The 23,366-nt window shown below is 40.2% G+C and overlaps 1 protein-coding gene across 1 annotated transcript in view; it reads right to left on the bottom strand.

Moving 5' to 3' along the window:
- npm1b (nucleophosmin 1b) overlaps positions 1-17,904 on the bottom strand; it is a 55,307-nt gene extending 37,403 nt beyond the window's left edge. Inside the window, exons 1-3 of the mRNA XM_060927917.1 lie at positions 17,820-17,904; positions 17,159-17,241; positions 7,618-7,737 (exon numbers count right to left, since the gene is read on the bottom strand). Coding sequence (XP_060783900.1) covers positions 7,618-7,737; positions 17,159-17,241; positions 17,820-17,868 — 252 coding nt within the window. The 5' untranslated portion in view covers positions 17,869-17,904. The remainder of the gene's footprint in view (positions 1-7,617; positions 7,738-17,158; positions 17,242-17,819) is intronic.
- Between the last annotated feature and the right edge of the window lie 5,462 nt (positions 17,905-23,366).

Here is a 23,366-nt window from a genome sequence, read left to right on the forward strand (position 1 = left end):
GAGAAATCTCGCTCTACAAGTCAGCTGACCTTGTATGTAACCCATGTCAAATCTCGCGAGAGCAGCCGCGACAAGTAAACAACTAAACAACATGGCGCCTCAGTCTGGAAAACGCCAATTCGGATTGTTTTTGCACCGTCTGGCGGTGTATCTACTATGATTGGAATATTTTTGGAGCAATTATAACGTATTTGATGATCAGACACATTGTCACGTAGTGTTGCTGGGATGTTTTCACGGAGTTGGTAAGGGGGCGCACGCCGAGAGTAAGAGGGCGCAGCGCCCCGTTCCCCCGTTTAGACGAAAGCCTGGTGTTGTATCTCGTAATGTGTTCTGAACAGGGGTTTAAATTATGAAAAATAAGTCAACATGCTGTACATCAGGGCTACAGTACTTCACTATAGAAGAATTCGATAAGTATCTCCGCTGCTGTTCACCACAGACCACATGTGTGCATATAGCTATTTTAATTTTATAATGAGCTTAGTTATAGCAAACTAGTTAAGTTTATTTGCAGGTCCAACTTCAATTCTGGAAGTATTTCAAACTTTGTTAACAGGTTGCCTGAGATACAATTTCAGTTGCTCAACAGTTCAGGGTCTCCTTTGTCATATTTTGTGCTTCATAACGCGCCAAATGTTTTAAATGGGAGACAGGTCTGGATTGTAGGCAGGCCAGTTTAGCACCCGGACTCTCTTACTACAGAGACATGCAGTTTTAATATGTGCAGAAAGCGGTTTGGCATTGTCTTGCTGAAAGAAGGAAGGCCTTCCCTGAAAAAGATTGTGTCTGGATGGCAGCATATTGCTCTGAAACGTGTATATATCATTCAGCATTAATGATGCCTTCCCAGATGTACTGTACAAGCTACCCATGTCATGTGCACTAATGCACCCTCATACCATCACATATACTGGCGTTTTTGATTGTGCACTGACAAAAAGCCAGATGGTAACATCTGATATTAGTTTCCATGATTTGCAATTCTTCAACTTCTGTTTTTATTTATGTTTTACACACTGTCCCAACTTTTTTGAAATTGGGGTTGTATTTTAAATTCTTTCAATAGATCCACTGCATTTTCGTATGGTTATTCCATTGTAATGGACTAGAACCAGCCTCGGCTGCCTCTCGGGAGGCCACAAAGGAAAGAATATCCAGCATATTCTATTCAAAATTTCCAGATATGACATAGATGCAGAAAAAGTTTGAGATGGGTTTCAAAGGATCACTAGCAGGAAATTTGCAAAGGTTTTGCTACACAGAGAGCTAGCAGAGTAATGGTCACGTGCTGCTATGTTTGTTTGTTTGTTTTTTAAAATACCAACACAAAGGCTGTCATGTGCTTTCAAAATAGAAAACAACAAACTGAATTCTGGGAAGGACGAGTCGGCCCCTTTAATATAAAACAGTGATTTGTATTACAGCAAGCGCTAATGTCCGAGTCATGCTGTTATAGAAAATTATGATAATGACAATCGAATTCAAGAATTGAACAGTGCTGTGACAGAACCAGATATCTCATTCTCATTCATTCTCATTATCTCTAGCCGCTTTATCCTGTTCTACAGGGTCGCAGGCAAGCTGGAGCCTATCCCAGCTGACTACGGGCGAAAGGCAGGGTACACCCTGGACAAGTCGCCAGGTCATCACAGGGCTGACACATAGACACAGACAACCATTCACACTCACATTCACACTTACAGTCAATTTAGAGTCACCAGTTAACCTAACCTGCATGTCTTTGGACTGTGGGGGAAACCGGAGCACCCGGAGGAAACCCACGCGGACACGGGGAGAACATGCAAACTCCACACAGAAAGGCCCTCGCCGGCCCCGGGGCTCGAACCCGGACCTTCTTGCTGTGAGGCGACAGCGCTAACCACTACACCACCGTGCCGCCAGAACCAGATATCTAGAACACAAAATATCAACCTGAAATATAGGCAAGAAATTATATGTATTCCAGTCAGAGCAGTACTTTGCTGTTATTCACAACCTAAAGAAATGCACTTTTATCCTGTAAACACAATTTGAAGTTAAACAACCAAGCTCATGCACATCTAAATGTGGTATTGAATACAATCCTGAATTCTGAGCACGCAGAACCATATGACAAATCATTCCCCTTCGTTATGGAATAAGTCATGTTCTCCATAGCCAGTGCTGAATAGGGATGAGTGAGTGGTGATGTCATGGAGACATTTCGCCCACCCCTTAGATCAGGGGTGTCAAACCTGATCCATAAAGGGCCGTGTGGCTGCAGGTTTTCATTCCAGCCATGCAGCAGCACACCTGACTTGGCTCATTCAATCAACTGAACTGTCTTCACACAGTCAAATACTTGCAGCCACACCCACCCTTGATTAAAGGGTGGGTGTGTCAGTTGATTGAATAAGCCAAATCAGGGTGCTGCTGCATGGCTGGAATGAAAACCTGCAGCCACACGGCCCTTTATGGATCAGGTTTGACACCCCTGCCTTAGATGATCCGTCAATCATGAGTCAACCTTTTTACGAGGCACATTCTTCCAACAGGTTTAAAAAAAAAAAAAAAAAAAAGCACGGCTTTACAATAACAGAAACGATGCTTTAGTGTAGAAGCTCCACCGTAGTAGAAAAATACTGATCAGTGCTGACATTTAAACCTGTGTTAACCCTTTCATGCATAGTGCCCACACTCAGGACTGTGAAATAGAAATGACAAAATCCGAGGAAACAATTTTAGCAGGGGGTCTGGGGGCCGCAGCTCCCCAGGAGCCGTGGGCCTGGGGGCCGCAGGGCCCCAGAAGCTGAACAGATTTTGTGTATATTGATAGATTTGAAGCATCTCCTGAAAGCAAATATTTTCTCAACCATGCCATTTAATTTGAACTGTTAGTATGTTGAAATAATACAATTTGAACTGATTTACCTTTTAACTGATAAGGGTTCACTTGAAGAATGAAAATATATCAATAACATACCTCATATTGTAAATTCACTCATATTCTTGTGTCGATTTGTATCAATTCATTGGGTGCCATAATGTCTTTTCCAGGGGGAAATTCGAGACTGACTATTAAATAATAGTCACTAATGTTCTTGTTTTTGAACTGATTCAATTCCAAAATGTCTTTCTTGTTCATGTTAGACAGAATCTAGTCAAAAACTATATACAACTATTTACAAGTCAATATTTATATTTCCTTTTCTTTGTTCGCAGTTTCTTCAGCTTAGAAAGCCTACTCTTTTCTTTCTGACCTTCTATATGGCTTTTCCTTGCTCTTTTGGTCCCTCTTTCATTACATATTCATGATAACAATGAACATTATGAACAATAACATAAGTTAAAACTGCATAAATAATAAATGTGAACAAGATGGTCTACCTGGTAATCTATAGTTCAACAGCTTCAATTTCACCAATTCCGCATGTTTTTTTCCTTTAACATGGTCAACCAAACGTGTTCTTCCACCAGAACCGTACTTCACATCCTGATGGCACAAGATGCGGTAAGCTTTCCCTGGTTCTTTTATCTCCCGTATGTGCTCATGGAGATATTCACTACTGGCTTTAAACTCCAGCCATCGCCAATTCCATGGATTTTTGATGCCGTTTTCCTTGTCAATGTTTTTGACATCGTCGGTCTCACCGTCCTCCCTCTGAACCATGTCCCTCCGTGACGTGGACATACCGCGAAATTCTCCTTTTCAAAACCGTTGATATTGAAAGTGTGTTTAAAGAGCACAATGGTAAAACGAAAAGAACACAAGATTCGCGCCATGGTTTGTAAGCATGGCACAAATGCCGTAAACTGGTCTGTCATTGTCGCAAAAGAAAAAAAAGATACAAAAAAAATTACAATGTCGTTACAGAAAGAACAATTTGCGGTAGGCTCGTTCCCAGACTCGCCGGCTTGGTGACACTCGCCGTACGAGACTACTAGCGGTCGGTAGACAACAACCCCTACCCCCCCCAATTTGTTATTGCAAAATTAGATGATTTACTAAAATTATTTTTTTGGCGGCCAAATTCGCGGAATTCCGCGGATCTTTCACAGCCCTGCGCACTCATTTAAGGCCCTTTTTTATATTTTAGGAAAAAAAAAAAAACACCACCACGTAAATCACCTCCAAATCACATGAGGACACCTGTAGCTCTCGAAGCTATTTACTGTTCAAGCTTTGCTAGCTGTCAACATAAATTTTAAAAATTTTTAAAAATGACTCCACTGACCTTCTTAGATTTTTAAAAACTAGTTTTTTGTTTGTTTGTATTTACCATAGTTGTTTTTTTTTTCTTGAGATGCAATAGTCCCAAACTGTGTAAATTTTGTATGTTCAGAAATGACTTTTTTTTTGGCCTTCATTACATTTTAGACCTGAATGTAAAACATTTTGAACATGGGAAGATTTATTTATTTTACATTATTTCAGGCATAGTTTTAGCATTTTTAACTTTTTTTTTAATAAGGACAGAATCAAAACTCTTATCATGCTATTTTATTAAAAAGGTGTTATATGCCAGAATTTTAGTTTAAAACATTCAAAGAAACTAAAATTATCAACAGAATGTGAAGAACAGTTTTAATGTTACGTCAAAGACATCTATGTATTGTTTTGCAGAGATAGCTACTGAATTTAGCATGCTAACCAGCTAGCCCTGGCCCACCCTGTCTCGTAATACCAGTTTATACCTCAAGAGGCGATAGTAAGTCACCACAGCATCCAGTCTACTCTCAGTCCAAAAGGAAAGGAGGAGGACTCATGCTGCTCTGAGGGGCCAATCATGTTGAACGTACTGCCCCAGGTTATAGAAAATGTGAAGTTAGGTCATGTCATGTTGCATGTTGGGATGGGGGCAACATCTTGTGAGGAATGCATTCTGTTACCTGTTCCTGTTACAGTGGTTGCCTGCTTAACTTTTCATTCTCATCTCATTATCCCTAGCCGCTTTATCCTGTTCTACAGGGTCGCAGGCAAGCTGGAGCCTATCCCAGCTGACTACGGGCGAAAGGCGGGGTACACCCTGGACAAGTCGCCAGGTCATCACAGGGCTGACACATAGACACAGACAACCATTCACACTCACATTCACACCTACGGTCAATTTAGAGTCACCAGTTAACCTAATCTGCATGTCTTTGGACTGTGGGGGAAACCGGAGCACCCGGAGGAAACCCACGCAGACACGGGGAGAACATGCAAACTCCGCACAGAAAGGCCCTCGTCGGCCACGGGGCTCAAACCCGGACCTTCTTGCTGTGAGGCGACAGCGCTAACCACTACACCACCGTGCCGCCCTGCTTAACTTTTGTTTGGCTAAAAATTTGGTTAAAAATCGGTCAAATGTGACAGACAAGGGAAGTGATGGAGAAGGAAAAAGAGAAAGAAAAGAGACCCTACCAGGAGAAACTGAATCTCATTGCAAAGCAACGGTATTTGGACAAAATACAGATCCATAGGCCATAGAAGGCAAAGACTGGACTACAGACCCCAACCCAGACCTCCACTCACATACATGGACCTTGTAAACTCGCGTTTTTGGACTGAATGCATACACTTTGTGGGAATTTAAAAAGTTGCAAATCCCTAGAAGCTCATGAATAGTTTTGCACTGGCTGGGTGCAAGATCTGCTCGCAACAATAAGGTGGCAGTCCTCTTTTGGCCCAATTATTAACCCAAACAAAATACAAAACTTTATATTAAAAAAAAAAAAACATTCAGGAGGAGGAGGGGGAGGACGGACTGTGCATTTATTTGTTTCTTACAATAGGGACGAACACCCCAACTTTCTGGTGATATACTGCCCCCTATTTGTTTGAAGTGTGGAGTATAAATTTGACAGGAGAGCAATTCTTATGTATGAGTGATTCCACGCTTATGGGTACTGAAATGGGGACATGAACTTATTCACCTAAAACCATTTCTTTTTTTACCATCAGGTCACAAAACATGTAATCTTTAATGAATGATATGTTAAAAGATAACTTTAATTTTCTGAGATGTAATAAAAACATTTATATGCCAAAGTCAAGCCTATGAGTTCCAAAATGATGTCTGTTACATTACTTCTGTTACGATTTTCCATCTCGCGTCTGTTACAAATTAATTACAATCTAGCTATATACCATGTTAATCTTATTGAAAGAATGTGTATGTTTATTCTACTACACATGTTTATTAATTATATTTGCTAAAACATCACCTTCCTATGTTTCAAAAAGTAATTCTACATTGTTAAAATTGAGAATCTATATGTCCACAACACTTCTGTTACGTTCTGACTTTGGCATATAAATATGTTTTTATTACATTTCAGAAAATTAAAGTTATCTTTTAACATATCATTCATTAAAGATTACATGTTTTGTGACCTGATGGTAAAAAAAGAAATGGTTTTAGGTGAATTTTTAAAAATAAGTTCATGTCCCCATTTCAGTACCCATAAGCGTGGAATCACTCATATAGCAGCTTTAAGTTGAGAGAGAGAGAGAGAGAGAGAGAGAGAGAGAGAGAGAGAGAGAGAAAATCTAAAGAATTGGACCATCTAAACATCAGAAATACACTGAATAACAAACAGCCTGGTAACCACTTTTTATAAACACACATAATGAATGAGACAAATGTGCAGCTAAATCTTCAGTGTAGCTGTCTTTAACATTCTTATTACAAGCAGACTTTTGAGCAATTTATCCATAATTTTTATGGATTTTTAATTTCTAGTTTCAACAAGAACAGGAGCTCACTATTTCACCGACTCACATACTTTACATGCTACTGCCTCTTTGAACCTACAACACTACTCTAATTACTATGTAGTGCATGTGTTATAAAGCATTACTTACTGAAGGCAAATTTTTTAATCATCAAAATTCTATTTCTCATTTTATTAAACAGAGGAATGTATTTTTGATTGCTATTTTGTCACTGCTATAGCAAGTTATGAGTGTTTGAAATATGCTATGCAATATATCAGTCCATATGTCAAAGCAGTGGCCATAAATGAGATTCGTTGAGACCTGTGGGAGACATCGTAGGACCGAAGTAAAACGTACAGCGGAAATCAAAGTGACCAACATCTGCCAACGTTGTCAAAAGACGCGCGCGCCCTCTTTCGAATGCTGATGTAATCAAGCTGGAAGTTTTGTTTGTTTTGATAGCAATCAGGAAAGTTTGAAGAAAGTAGGCAGTAATCGTCATTTAAACTCATTTTTGTGCAATATTTCATTTGGAAAACAGTTCATTTGGTGGAATAAATGTGACGCAAGATACCGAGGACACCTGGCTGACACTTCACGTTTCGAAGGCTCGTGAAAACTGCGTGGATAAGCGACGCCTGCCGTGGACCAAACGAACTACATTCAACATAGCTAAAAACCGAATAGGCCGATAAGCAGAATATTTAATTGCAATTAGTTGCCAATACGAGTTGCCACACGAATATAAGGTTACTAAAACCAAAAACGTAACTGAATAACACGTTAATTAAGAAATAAACCAAGTTTAAAAATGACTTCAGTTCTCCTTGAAGTAACCATGCAATACGCATTGCCTACCCAAAGAACGGGCTTAATAAAGACGGTTTATAATCTTGGCTTGATTCAGTATTGAAATATTAGGCTAAAGCACTTACAGAAGGCAGAATAGATGGCTTCAGCACAGCAAGAGGGATTTTGGTTGTCTTGCCATCGTACGTCAATCCCTCTATCTCCACTGTATGTAACTTATCCTCTGCTTCTGCTCCCAGACACACCTGAGAAAATAAGCAAAGTGAGGTAAAGAAGCACTGAAACATCTATATGACCCTCTCAAGAGCTCGACATGATTTATGGGAAGCTTGAGAAATGTTCCTTTTCACATAATGTTTTGTGAATTCATGAAAATCATATAGGACTGCAACATACCAGTGCATCTCAAAAAATTTGAATATTGTGAAAAAGTTCAATATTTTCCATCAGTTATTTAAGAAAGTGAAAATGTTATACATTATAGACTCATTACACATAAACTAAAATGTTTCAAGCATTTTTCTATTTTAATTTTAATCAGTATGGCATACAGTACAAAAACATAAAAAAAAATCTCAAAATATTAGAATATTTCATTTCGAGTTTGAGTAAAATAGTATGAACACAGTGTATCTCTCGGTCTAGTTCAGCACACACAACCACAATCATGGGGAAGACTGCTGACTTGACTGTTGTCCAGAAGATGATCACTGATGCCCTCCACAAGGAGGGTGAGCCACAAAAGGTCATTGCTGAAAAGGGTGGCTGGAAAAGGTGCACAAGCAACAGGGATGGCCGCAGTCTTGAGAGGATTGTTAAGAAAAGTTGATTCAAGAACTCGTGAGAGCTTCACAAGGAGTGGACTGAGGCTGGTGTCAGTGTATCAAGACCCATCACGAACAGACATCTTCAAGAAAGGGGATACAACTTTCGCATTCCTAATATCAAGCTACTCCTGAGCCAGAGATAATGTCAGAAGTGTCTTATCTGGGCTAAGGAGAGAAGGAAATGGACTGTTGCTCAGTGGTCCAAAGTCCTCTTTTCAGATGAAAGTACATTTTGCATTTAATTTGGAAATCACGGTTCTAGAGTCTGGAGGAAGAGTGGAGAGGCACAGAATCCAAGGTGTTTGAAGCCCAGTGTGAAGTTTCCACAGTCTGTGATGATTTGGGGTGCCATGTCATCTGCTGGTGTTGGTCCACTGTATTTTATCAAGTCCAAAGTCAACACAGCCATCTACCAGGAGATTTTAGAGCACTTCATGCTTCCATCTGCTGACGAGCTTTTTGGAGATGCTGATTTCCTTTTCCAGCAGGACTTAGCACCTACCCACAGTGCCAAAACTACTACCAAATGGTTTGCTGACCATGATATTACTGTGTTTGACTGGCCAGCCAACTTGCCTGACCTGAACCCCATAGAGAATCTATGGGGTATTGTCAAGAGGAAGATGAGAAACACCCGACCCAAAAATATAGATACGCTGAAGGCCACTATCAAAGCAACCTGGGCTTCAATAACACCTCAGCAGTGCCACAGACTGATCACCTCCATGACACACCGCATTGATACAGTAATTCATGGTAAAGGAGCCTCAACCAAGTATTGAATGTATAAATGAATATACTTTTCAGAAGTTGGACATTTCTGTATTGTAAATCCTTTTTTTGATTGATCTTAGGGAATATTCTAATAATCTGAGATACTGGATTTCTGATTTTCATGAGCTATAAGCCATAATCATCAAAATTAAAACAAAAAAGGCTTTAAATATTTCACTTTGCATGTAATGAATATAGAATATCTGAAAGTTTACCTTTTTGAATTAAATTATGAAAAAAAAGGAACTTTTTCATGGTATTCTAATTTTTTGAGATGCACTAGTACACAAAACTAACCAAATACCTATAAAACCTCTGAATGCTTATAGATTATCAAGAACACACTAATAATTATCAATCAACAATTCGTTTATTTATTCCCTTTAGCAGTAAAGTAGGCATATCAGGTGAAAATTCAAATTCAATCCAAATTGCTTGAAACTGCTCTCACTGAATTCAGAAATGAATGCTCAACATACTTTTTACAGAATTAAAATATGCTTATCCATTATTGAGATATTACCAATCAAAGATTGAAAAAACGGCTTAACGTTTAGAAAACTGACCTAATATTATGTCCGAGGATAACATGGTCCAAAATGGGCCTCATTAACGAATGAGATCAAATGCTTTTTTTTTTTCTTAATAACTTTTCTATCTTTCAAGATATTTACACGGAAATTGGCAGGCACATAGATGGTTGTATACTGCATACAAAGTTTGAAAAATTAGTAAAAACAAATGATGCAAATTAGTATTTAATGGAGAATTATGCTAATTAAGTAAAAACATTAAATCGGTACTTTCGCTTCTTCAAAGTTTCACCAAATGGGTTCATTTGTGGAACATAAAGCTGATATTATCTCTCATTTATACATCACAAAGAAGTAGAAATCAATGTTAATTATAAGCATTGACTGTCATTCACATTAACCATTCTGTATCAAAATAAAGCAATAAAAGATTATTTCTAATACCCTCTTTGTGCTCCGTAGGCCTTTGTATTTCTAAGTAAGGCCTACTAGTGTTTATATGAAAGAATAAATGATTGATTATTTTGATTAATATTCACAGCTTTTAAGGCTAACCTCAAAAAAAAAAAAAAACGTGAGAGCCACATCCAATAAACAATTCCAGTTAATCGAACTGAAATTGACATTCGTGTTTCACACTTCCGGTTTTTTAAAATCTCATTCCGACCACTAAGATCTCAATATTTTTCATCAAAACAACTACAGTTATATTATAAAACACTTATTTATTTACATGAATCTGTTTGATTTGAAAAAAATAGGTCGGTAAACCTATGAAAACTCGCTTCAAAGTCTCCCGTGAAGCCGAACATCAAAACTAGCTGACGGAAAATTTTGCTGAATACTTCATCAGAAACAGTGAGAGCAAGAGAACATCCCTATAAAAGTTACCTGATTGAGATTCATGAGTAACCCAGTCAGAAACCGATCAGAAGAAAGCCTGACCACTTTCCCGTGACTCAAAAAGCACCGGCAGTTTCCCTGACATCACGCGAGCAGAGTTTTGACTCTGCTGTACCAACTTCAACCTGCCATTACTCCCAAAGTAATGAACAGATCTTAACAAGATAAATTTATTTGGAAAGCAGAGATTAGAAAGCTTTTTAATGATAGTTTCACTATAGAAAATATTCACGAGTTAAGCAGTGGCAGATTTGGAAACTCAGATGAGCGTCTGCACGTATAATTTTCACAGCACGGCCAGCGAGCATCTGATATTCCTAAGTAAAGACTGAATTACAAGGAATATCAGAAAGACACAAACAATCCTACATACAATAATACGAATCAATACTCAATAAACAATAGATAATTATTAAATATTATAAATACTATAAATTGAGAAATTCAAGTCAGGTGATATTTATCTACATTATACCTTAGTGTCAACTTATGACCTATCCAGTAAGTACTTTTGGTGGCGAATGGTAGTAAAATCATTAAAGCGCTTGGTTCTAGCCACAACTTCAACTATCCTAAAGTGCCCTGACCTAAGATTATAAAGTTGATGAAACTCAATAAGGAAATAAGGTGCTTTATTTATGGGAGGGACCCCACTGCACTATTTCATAAACTTCATACATAATTCCTCACATCTGTCACTGAGACGAGGTAATTTAGAAAGCTGTATGGCTTCTTTATAACTTGAACCTGTGTAAATAATACAGGGTGTTTCAAAAAATTTTATATCATTTCACAGTCTAATAACTTTGTCAGTTCTCGTTCAATTGACCTCAAATTTTACCAGCATGTGTGGAAACAAGTCAAAAGTTTAGGTTGAATTTTTTTTGTTTGTTTTTATCTTTTTAGGTATAGAAATGCCATTCCCTGGAAAAGAAAAGGCGTTTTGCGTGTTAGAGTACGCTCGAACACAGTCGAACAAGACTGTGCAGCGTGCATTTATGAGAGAATTCTCTAAAAATGCACTGTTACTAGAAAAGACTGTTACCAAAGACATGCTGCAGCATGTCTGGCAGGAGCTGGACTACCGACTTGACATGTGCCGTGTGTCAGGTGGTGTGCATACTGAAAATTAAGTGAAATTGTTCATGGAATCCACATACCTTTGAATTTCTCATTCAAATTTTGAGGAATAAATCTTATATTGCTCAATATTAAGCCTGTTCACTTTCATTTGCCTAGACTATGTAGTTTCTGGCATATTTACATCTCAAATAATATCAAATTTTTTGAAACACCCTGGATATAATACTTTTTTTTTTTTAAACTGACTCAATAAGGTCACAGGGCTCGACATTAACTTTTAAACCCACTTGCCCTGGGGAGAAAGTGGGGATTAATTTCCACTTTCTCCCAATATTATCACTTTCCCCCTATTTTGCAAGTACTACTTATTTTTAAGAAAACTATAGAATAGTTGTGAATTGCAATATAAAATGAAGATCACACATTGAGTTGAAGTTTGGTTATTGATTAAGTTTATTACTAAGTTTGGTTATTGGTTACTTTTACTTGTAATGGACAATAACAATTTTATCCAAAATAGTTTTTCCTGCCTTAGTCGATTTATTTCCATTTCACATGCATGTAGCTGTCGTAAAGTTCAGTGTGTTTGTGTAGAACTCTCTCAGACTGTAGGTTCATTACTCGATAATGTAGGAATCATAAAATAGAAATCTATAACAAAGTTTGTATGAAGAAAACAATAGGGTGCCAAGACTTTTGAACAGTACTGTGTTTGAGAAAATGTATATATCGGTTTTGGGTTGTATTTTTGTTTTTGGTGTGTTATATCATCTACCTCTAGGTTTAACCCCCCCACGCTGCGTCTTGACAGACAGGATAATGTTTGAGTTTAAAATAATTGTTTAGTGAGTAGGTTGTGGGTGTTATATACAGACCTGGCAGTCGGTCTGTCATGACGCAGTGTGGTTTTTTTTTTAAATAAACCTAGAGGTGGATGACACAACCCAAAAAAAAAAGGAGATATATGAATATTTTGCACAGGACTGTGTTCCTCTGATAACAGAAACAAAGCCCCAGCTCTCTCTGCTTTTAATCTGTTCTGTTCTTTCAGGATTTATTGCGCATGTCGCTCCTTGTTGAATTTTTTATGCCCGAGTTGTTTGAAACCAATCTGGATTTTCTGTGTCGAATAAGGAAGCGGCTTCACCTGTAAGAAAATCAAACACTTTCATGAAGGCGCTAACTCGAATGCGAGCAGAAACCCCCCTCGAGATTCTTAAGCAAACTCTTCCATACTCGCTTCCGACTTTCTGTTTTTGTAAAATACATTTTAAAATACAATTGTGAATTTCTCTAGAGTTTTCAGGCTGAGCTCCTCTCTTCGTATTCCTAAACCAATAATTTCCTCGTTGTTCTTGAAGCATTTGCTTCTATTTGTTAACATTTTTCTTGATAGCAGGGAGATGGTAATACCTTTTATCTATTTCTCTGTTTGAACAAGCAAAAACAGCGCAAAAATTAACCATTATTGAAGACAGATTAAGCCTTGCTTGCATGAAAGACGGTGTCTGTCTGACCCCAGCTGTAATTATCACGTGATGCACAAGGGGTCTATAAACAGTACGCGTACCATACTACAACAGTGGGAGTATAGAAAATAATCTGCAAAGCAGTAAATGAAACCAAGACTAAGAAAACAGACAAAACATAATGGCAGATACGTAGTGAGGGACGCTTTTAGGAACTGAAATAAAAGATCAAAAAGCCTAATTTTTATGGTGCTAGTTGGTAATATACTGTATGCTCATTCCAACTTGCACGGTCGGGCATGTCGAGGACATATCCCACTTGCCCCGGGCAATCGGGCAGTCCTTAATGTCGAGCCCTGGGTCAGAAAGATAATCAGGTAAGGTAGCCCAAACCAGGAAAGCATATTTAAGAACGGACCTAATGACTGAACAATGAATCTTCACCGAATCCAAAGCAGGAAAGTCATTCCTCTTAAGCAATCTAATAGCAAATAATATTTTGTTAGCTTTCTTAACAATATAATTACAACCAATATTCCACGAGAGATCATTAAAAATATAGACACCTAATAACTTATAGCTCTGAAGTCGTTCCAAAGGCGCAGGGCCTATCGTTAAATGGCCTGGTTCACAGGGATTATAATGTAAAAAAAAAAAGTATGTGTCTTTGCATTTTTTTTGGATTTAGAGCAATTCCAGCGTTATGGACGTGACACTTGAACTCAAAATGGCAACAAATGACCCAGTGCATGTTTTATTGTCTCCCAGTATTTAAACAGGTGTTGCATATTTTAAGGCTGTACCATACTGGAGAAGTGATAGAACAAGAACAATTCCCATAGTACATCTAGGGCATGCCAGAAAATGCCAATAAAAGATGCGTTATGGATGTGACAGAAAAAGTATCACTTTTCTTGGGTGACTGTACATTTTTATCAAACTCTGTGAAATTGTAAACCTAATGTCGAAATGGAGAGATCCATTTGATAGAGGGGTCCAAGGTGAATATTAAAAAATCTTTGTTTAAAATATTTTGTATTTCATGCAGAGTTTCGGAAGGAAAAGTCAGCGTTATGGATGTGACGAAATTCCGTTATGGATGTGACGCGTCTGAAATAGACATGGCATATGTTTAGAAAATCAGCAATTTAACCACCATAACCCTTTGAAAAACTCTAAATATCAGCTAAAACTATCAAAGTTCTTAAATAATATTTAGGATGGCTATTGTTTTGCTGTTTTGTGGATTTTAGCATACATTTCTGTGGCTTGTGGCAATAATATAGAATTGTACATGATCAAAGTTGATTTTAGCTTGGGTTTTACATTATAAGAAAGAAAGACTGGCAGTGACATATTAGGTTGGTTACAAATTGGTTCAACTTATTCACATCTGTAAAATACAGGCCTAGGTGATATCTCTGGGAGTGGTTTTGATGTTTTACATGTTGCTTTATTTTTGCATGGTGAGGTTGACATTTACATGGAATTGCCCTTTAACTTCATACCTCTTTCACTAGCATATCTATCCACATCATTCACTGTGAACCGTAAATAAGTAGTTATTTACAGTGACTTGTATGAACTTCGCTTTGGCATGATCTAATAATAATATATAGATTTAGGCACTGCCTAAAAGCAGAGCTCCCATCTGTTTCTGGGTTGTAGAATTTTCTTATATCATAGCCAGTCTCTTTTGTTTTAGCTTTTGATTTTGGACCCGGAAGTCAATTTTCCTTACAAGTGACATCACACTTAACAGCTCTCATAGAATCATCTACCAGGTAGTTGTCAAAATAATTTTCTCGCTTTGTGATTGGTCAATAGTCTTTTTCACTTTCCCATCTTCTAAGCTTTTCTTCTTCTGTTAAAATTCATTTTCTTTCTTCGCTTACATTTTGCCTTCTTTCTTTTTCACTTTCCCATCTTCTAAGCTTTTCTTCTTCTGTTAAAATTCATTTTCTTTTTCCTTTGTTCTCCTCTGCCATCATTTCCAGATGTATAATTCCATATACTTTTAAACTGGAAGTTATTTATTATTTCGGCCCACGCAAGCGGAGCACCATACCTAAGAAAAAATGGTAAACCCATCGAGTCAACTAACTGGCCACTTGCTCCCGGCCGTTCGAAATTTACAAACGCTGACAAAGTTGGTTGTTTTTTGCAAACACTTTGCAATGATTTGCTACTGTAGCTTTGAATTCCCTGGTCTTAACTTGGACCAACACAGAACGACTATTCTCGATCCTTTTCGTTTGCAAATTTTTCGAAAGCAAAACTGGGCTTCCTGTGGTGGTACACGTACAAACCACAAAAAAAAAAAAATCAACTCGATGGGTTTACCATTTTTTCTTAGGTATGGTGCTCCGCTGGAAGCTACTCTATGAAACATGTATCGTTGAGGCAGCACGGTAGTGTAGTGGTTAGCGCTGTCGCCTCACAGCAAGAAGGTTCTGGGATTGAGCCCAGTGGCTGATGGGGGCCTTTCTGTGTGGAGTTTGCATGTTCTCCCCGTGCCTTTGTGATCCAAAGACATGCAGGTTAGGCTAAGGGCCTCTGCATGCTCTTGCGACAAGGCTTTCGCAGATAGCTTTTCGCAGACAGTTGTAATTTATCGTTGAGCGGGGAGTAATAGGCGTGCGCGATGTTATTCACCGCCACAACGCAAGGGGTCGCGAAGTCGCGAAATCGCTAGGAGTAGTTGGTGGGTGTGGTTAGTGGAGTGTTTATCCTCCGGTTACTTATAATGACTAGAACTGGAGTTGTATAGATGTACGTACTTCCTCACTTCCTCGATCAACCGCTCTTCGTGCTGCTCCAGCTTCACTTGTGTTTTTAAAAATGGCGGTCGTGAAAACAAACCAAACCGGGAAAGTAGGGAAGCGGAAGTGCGTGTACAGCGGATGTAGAGTGGACCAATCAGAGCCCTCTTGTCTGCGAGGCTTCTGCGGTGGTCACAATTTTTGGGAGGTGCGCGCAGAGCGTCTGTGAAGGGGGGGGGGGGGGGGGGGGGGCTACGCAGACGCCATCTGCGACACCATCTGCGAGGACTGCGTTGTCAGCATAAATTGGCCTTAACTGATGGCTCTAAATTGACCATAGGTGTGAATGTGAGTGTGAATGGTTGTTTGTCTCTATGGTGGGCTTTACATTAGACCGTATCAGCGGATCATCAGATTAACGTTTTTAAAACGATTCGCGTGCACACAGCAACGCCAATACACGGATACGCTCGGCTCCGCAGGCATCCTGCGCTCCAAATCACTCCGCCCTGAACAGCGAGTGCCCTCTGGAGGGTGCGCACTCCGGCCCTGCGCACCTCACAGAGCGCGCGAGTGAAGCGCACGAGCAGTGATTCGGGACAAATAGCAGGAAGTGAAAGTCCGCGCCGTTTTTCAGCAGTCACGTCACATGACCAACGTGGCATGACCAACGCCAGCGAATCAGGAAGGTGGATGTCACAGTGACGTTGTCCAATGACGACGTCAGCTAGAGCTCAGCACAGCGTATCCTCGTTCCTCAATGTCTACACAGCACCGGATCAGATACGTAGTGGGTTGAATACGTGGGCCCTGGCGGATTCAAGTTGTTCCGCCTGTGGAGTCGTTTCCCGGCGTTTTAATGTGAACGGACAGTGCATCCGCGACGAAAACGAGACGGATACGGTCTAATGTAAACACCACCTATGTGTCGGCCCTGCAATGATCTGGTGACTTGTCCAGGGTGTACCCCGCCTCTCGCCCATAGCCAGCTGGGATAGACACCCTGCACAGGATAAGCGGTTACAGATAATGGATGTATCAGTGATTCCCCGACCATTATAACAGGACCCTGTCCCCTGCACACACATTTTTGGTCCACCAAAAAAAGAAGGGCAGTTCTATTGTAAAAATAAATGCGAAGACTTAAATATGACTCCTTTAACGGTTTGTTCAGGTCCGAATACTCTGTAATAGGAGCCGTGGGGAGGGGTCCGGCAGGTGACCATCCTTATCCAACCCCCCCACGGCAGTAAACTTCAGGGAAAACAGTGTGTATAGAAATATCAAATTTATTAAATTTGTGTATTGGCAATACCGCTTTCAGGGACAGCTGGTGTTCAACTTCATCATCATCTACCTCGACTTTGTGCTCTTTTTTACCAGCCTTCAGCACACACCCTGTGCAACAAGAAAAACATCAGCAATCAGTATACCTGCACTGCAGAATGCAATTCTCTAGCTAAACACAGACTGAAATCAGAACACGTCCGTAACAGATGTATAGGGCACTAAATGGAGTAAACTTGGACAGGGAGTTCAGTTATATAGGGAGCAGAGAGCCATTTGGGATTCAGCCACACCCACAATCTCAATACTTTAGTATCGACCTGAGGCAGTGCAAGATTGACCTAACCTTGCACAGAATTATACACACTGGCACAAAACAGTAGAAGTGTGCGCATTCTTGCCTCAAAACTCCATAAAATTTAAATCTAGGTAAATATAGTCTATTCGGGTTTGCAGCAGACGTACGAAGACTCCAGTAGACTCCACATTATTTCTGCAGGCTAGCTGACTGGCTAAAAACAAAGGCTAATTAAGCTAACTGGCTTGCTAGCTAGCACTTCCTATATAACGTTGCTTCTCATAGGTTTAATTTATTTTATTTTTTTTTACCAGGTTGCATGCTGGTGGAAAATGAATATTTAGCAACCTAAAATGGTTATGCAACATGACATTTTATCGAAGAAACTCACCAAATAAAAACATCTGGGGTCTGCTTTGGTCTTTAAGGTTCTGAGCCATTTTTGCGCCACAAACGACTTCGAAGTAACGCCTCGGTTTATGATTGACGGCTATGAGAACCAATCCGCAAGTGGTATAGGATAGATTGACGAGCTATTGTCCAATAGAATTGCTGTCCTGGTGGCAGGCCCTTGCCCCTTTTTTTTATAATCACTTCTCGGAAATGTTTTGTATTTGTCCACTAGGTGGCGTAAGAACAAAATGAATATAAAAGTTAATGGAAAGAAAAAAAATTATCATCAGTTTAGTTCTGTAGTGTCATTCATTTTGCCATTTGTATTTTCATTTTGTAATTTTTATGATTAGTTCTTTTGTAAATATTGAAATCTGGTTGAACAGGTGGGGGGTTTTTTTGCACAGGGGTTTGAAAGAAAAGAAAGAAAGAAAGAAAGAAAGAAAGAAAGAAAGAAAGAAAGAAAGAAAGAAAGCACAACTTTATTCATAACACACTTGTGAAAGCTCCTCTCTGCATTTAACCCATCTGAAGCAGTGAACACACACATATATACCCAGAGCAGTGGGCAGCCATGCTAACAGCGCCCGGGGAGCAGTTGGGGGTTAGGTGCCTCGCTCAAGGGCACCTCAGCCCAAGGCCGTCCCATATCAACCTAACCTGCATGTCTTTTGGATTGTGGGGGAAACCGGAGCACTCGGAGGAAACCCACGCAGACACGGGGAGAGCATGCAAACTCCACACAGAAAGGCCCTTGCCGGCCGTTGGGCTCGAACCCAGAACATTCTTGCTGTGAGGGGACAGTGCTAACCACTACACTGCCGTGCCACCCGTTGCACAGTACTGTAGTTATTCCTTTGCCTTAGCCTTCCACCTCCATCAATTCAGCAGTCTACTGTATTTACTACACTGCTGTGCTGTTTTGGATCAAGGTGGAGTACTAGTTTCCCCACAGTAATAGTATTTAGTTTGGTATGCGGTTATAGCAGAGTCGGTGACAAGCATGAAGTGCAGAATAGAATAGGTACATGCAGGTGTCCTGTTATATATTCAAGTGCTTGTCATGCATAACCTACTCAAGACCTGTTTTTGCAGCTTTTGTCCAGGTTCAGTGAGACACCACACACTTTTTCTGTTACTTCCTATATATGCTTAAATTGACTTACATCCTCACATTATTTAAATGGAAAAAAGAATTCATTCATTCATTCATTCATTCATTCATTCATTCATTTATACATACAAACAGTACCAATCAAAAGTTCAGACACACCTACTCATTCATAGAACAATACTGAAGACATCAAAACTATGAAATGGAACATGTATGGAATTATGTGGTAAACAAAAACATGTTCAAAAACAAAATATGTTTCATATTTTAGATTCTGCAAAGTAGCCACCATTTATCTTGATGACACCTTGCTTACTTTGATGACGCTTTGCATATTATTGGCGTTATCTTAACCAGCTTCATGAGGTAGTCACCTGGAATGTTTTTCAGTTAACAAGTGTGTCTTGTCAAAAGTTAATTAGGGCAATTTCTCACCTTCTTAATGTGTTTGAGATCAAACAGTAAATAGCAAAATACAGTAAATATAAGTAAATAGTCCTATTCCACAACTGTAGCAATCCAAATTTTGTCAAGAACCGCTCAACTAAGTAAAGAGAAATTACATCCATCATTACTTTCAGACATGAAGTGTATTTTAATTAATAAAAATAAATAAATAAAACCCCAATGCATTAGAAGGGGTGTCCAAACTTTTGACCTGTACTGTATATCAAATCTAGTTCTTTTGAATTTTGTCTAGAACTCACTTGATTTAGATTATTACTGAAACCAGTGAGAAGCATTTAAAGGACAGAACAGGGATAATACTGATGAGGAGAATGCTAAAGGTTATAAAAAAATACCATATACATGGGTGCAAGTATAAAATTTTCAAAAACCTGAAAAGTCTGACAAGGTCAGACGTGCATGACGCAGCCATGCGGGGGGGGTTACAAAGAGGGGTGAGCCCCTCTTAGGGCTCGAAAAAAAATTTACATTACAAGTTAAAATGGTTGTCTCCCATGCAAACATTTATAATATTAATAGTTATATGATTTGCATAGGGGCGGCATGGTGGTGTAGTGGTTAGCACTGTCGCCTCACAATAAGAAGGTCCGGGTTCGAGCCCCGTGGCCGGCGAGGGCCTTTCTGTGTGGAGTTTGCATGTTCTCCCCGTGTCCGCGTGGGTTTCCTCCGGGTGCTCCGGTTTCCCCCACAGTCCAAAGACATGCAGGTTAGGTTAACTGGTGACTCTAAATTGACCGTAGGTGTGAATGTGAGTGTGAATGGTTGTATGTGTCTCAGCCCTGTGATGACCTGGCGACTTGTCCAGGGTGTACCCCGCCTTTCGCCCGTAGTCAGCTGGGATAGGCTCCAGCTAACCTGCGACCCTGTAGAACAGGATAAAGCGGCTAGAGATAATGAGATGAGATATACACAGCTTGAGTTAAAATAAGGGGCCACATGTCTTGATGTCCTCAGAAACTCCTGGATTTTAGCAAATAACAAGATTCAGCTTTTTCCATATACAAAAATATCTATATTTTATAATCTGTGAGGGGAACCGATCAGTGAGGCATAAGGACACAAGGAGGTTTAGTTCAAAGTAAAGGGTTTTTATTACCCAGAAAATGATCAAAGATAAATAAAAGCCACAAACTGAAAATTAGGCCTATAAAATAAGTCAACAAAAGTATGAAGACATAAGACACAAAACTAACGTGACTTTAACTAAACAAAGACTGACTTGACACAATGAGACAAAAGGGAAGATATATCGGCTTGGCCAAACCAAAAGACACAAAAAGGGGATAAACTAAATACATAAGCTTAAATCATAACACAGAGCAAAGCAACTAAGGCCAAATTCCCCCCTCGGGCACACGGGAGATATAGTACGGCCCAATTCGTCGGCGCCGAGACGGTCTTCTCAGCCCTCAGCCACGCCTTTGCCCAAACAGGAAGGGACCGCCCCCAACACTCAACCAGGTAACTCAAGACAAAAAAACACATGATTAGTGCCAAACAAATAATATAACCTTACAGTGTTAAAATGTGTGCACCCATATAAAACAATGTAAGGCTAAAGAAAGTAAACTAATAAAATAAATAAATAAAACAAAATGTGAACTGAGTTATTTGAGCATGATAGCACATGTGACTGCAAACAATAAAATGTGCAGCAAATCTATAATGTACCAAAAGAAATTAATAATGTGCATTGGAAGAGTGAGGGCTGATGTTACCATGTGTGGCTGGAGCCATCACATAATCCATTACTGACTACAAATGAGTTTTCAACCTAACAACCACATTAGAAAAGATTATAAAAAAAGCTAAAACTTATTTCAAGACCTACCTTACTTTTATTTATAAATTGAAAGGTAATCATCTCATCTCATCTCATTATCTCTAGCCGCTTTATCCTTCTACAGGGTCAAAGGCAAGCTGGAGCCTATCCCAGCTGACTACGGGCGAAAGGCGGGGTACACCCTGGACAAGTCGCCAGGTCATCACAGGGCTGACACATAGACACAGACAACCATTCACACTCACATTCACACCTACGGTCAATTTAGAGTCACCAGTTAACCTAACCTGCATGTCTTTGGACTGTGGGGGAAACCGGAGCACCCGGAGGAAACCCACGCGGACATGGGGAGAACATGCAAACTCCGCACAGAAAGGCCCTTGCCGGCCACGGGGCTCGAACCCGGACCTTCTTGCTGTGAGGCGACAGCGCTAACCACTACACCACCGTGCCGCCAAAAGGTAATCAAATGTAAAAAAAACCCATGTTTATAAAAGCAGATACTTGTGATGAATAATTTCAATTCTAGAAGAAAGCACATTGCATTTGCACATCACACAATATCAGATAACAATTTCAATCACCAATAAATGTTTTGAATTCACTTATTACTACATAGCACAAAAATCAGAAAAGTGATTAGTCTCATCGGTGTGACTTTTAAGTCCCTTCTTCCCGCTGGAGCCGGACTTGATAGTCTTTGAACAGCAGGTCACAATACGCAACTCCCGGGACGGCCGGTTTTCTCAGCCATATTCCCCATTTGTCACCGTTTTTGTCACACTCGCTTAACCATTCCCATCTCCATTTATTTCTAGACGTCTTTTCTAATTCTTTTGTATTGGAGCCTTCCGATGAAAATTTCATTTCGATCAGCAACCAGAGGCAAAGCACGTGGATCTGTCGCAAGGGAGGGAAGCGAAATAAGGCTTATTATAAAAGCTGAAGTTTCATTGGACGGCAGTTAACAGTGAGCCAATCAAAAGCACCGTTCTAACTTGCACCAAAAGAAACAGCGACTCATGGGAATAGCTGTGTTGATTTGGTCGAACAATGTGCGTGAAACATGATATCACACATGTATAACACCGTGAAACAACAGGCTAGTCAGGACCGCTCGTCGGTGAGCGGCGTATAAATTGAATGAGGTTTGTGGCGAAGACGAGATGAAAAGATTTGTCTTATGCAGAGACTGTACTGCGGTAACCCGGTAACACGCTGAGAGTGAGACAGTGAGAGGGCCACCCCTGACTCCGAAAATCTCAACGGATTTACATGATTTGGAAAAATGACTTTTTCAGAACCGAAAAACTGGAGCTTCCGGCACATGCCGGAAAACTTGCACCCATGCATATACAGGTCGACTTTACGACCTATGCGACTTACGACCGATCGACTTTACGACCGTCTGGTTATGACTGGCAAATGTTTCCCAGCTGAGCGTACAACAGTTTCCGCCCCAGCTCAAGGCAGCACCTCTCACCGCGTACAACAGTTTCCGCCCCAGCTCCAGGCACATGCACAGTCTCTCTCGCGCTCCCTCGCGCACTCCATCATACAGTTTCCGCCCCAGCTCCAGGCACATGCGCAGTCTCTCTCGCGCTCCCTCGCGCACTCCGTCATACAGTTTCCGCCCCAGCTCCAGGCACATGCGCAGTCTCTCTCGTGCTCCTTCGCGCACTCCGTCATACAGTTTCCGCCCCAGCTCCAGGCACATGCGCAGTCTCTCTCGCGCTCCCTCGCGCACTCCGTCATACAGTTTCCGCCCCAGCTCCAGGCACATGCGCAGTCTCTCTCGTGCTCCCTCGCGCACTCCGTCATACAGTTTCCGCCCCAGCTCCAGGCACATGCGCAGTCTCTCTCACGCTCCCTCTCCTGGATTATGAAACGAGCAAATGCTCCTGCCAGCCCGAGCGCTGCAACAGCTGATGATGACATAGACGACCCACAGCCAAGCACCAGTGATGCCAGCGGTCACTAAATTTTGTATTTTGCTATGTTTTACATTTGTATTTTGGTATGTTTCAAACTAAAATGTTTTCTATTTTTCACACCTGTATTTCGTATTTTTTGTTTTGCACATATTAAACGAATTGTACTGTAGGTAGTGTTTAACTTAAACCAAATAATTAGCCAAGGTAATGAAATAAGAAAATGTTGATAAAATAAGACTTTAAGAT

Source organism: Neoarius graeffei, chromosome 8, assembly GCF_027579695.1.
Source record: "Neoarius graeffei isolate fNeoGra1 chromosome 8, fNeoGra1.pri, whole genome shotgun sequence".
In the NCBI taxonomy this organism is placed as follows: domain Eukaryota; kingdom Metazoa; phylum Chordata; class Actinopteri; order Siluriformes; family Ariidae; genus Neoarius; species Neoarius graeffei.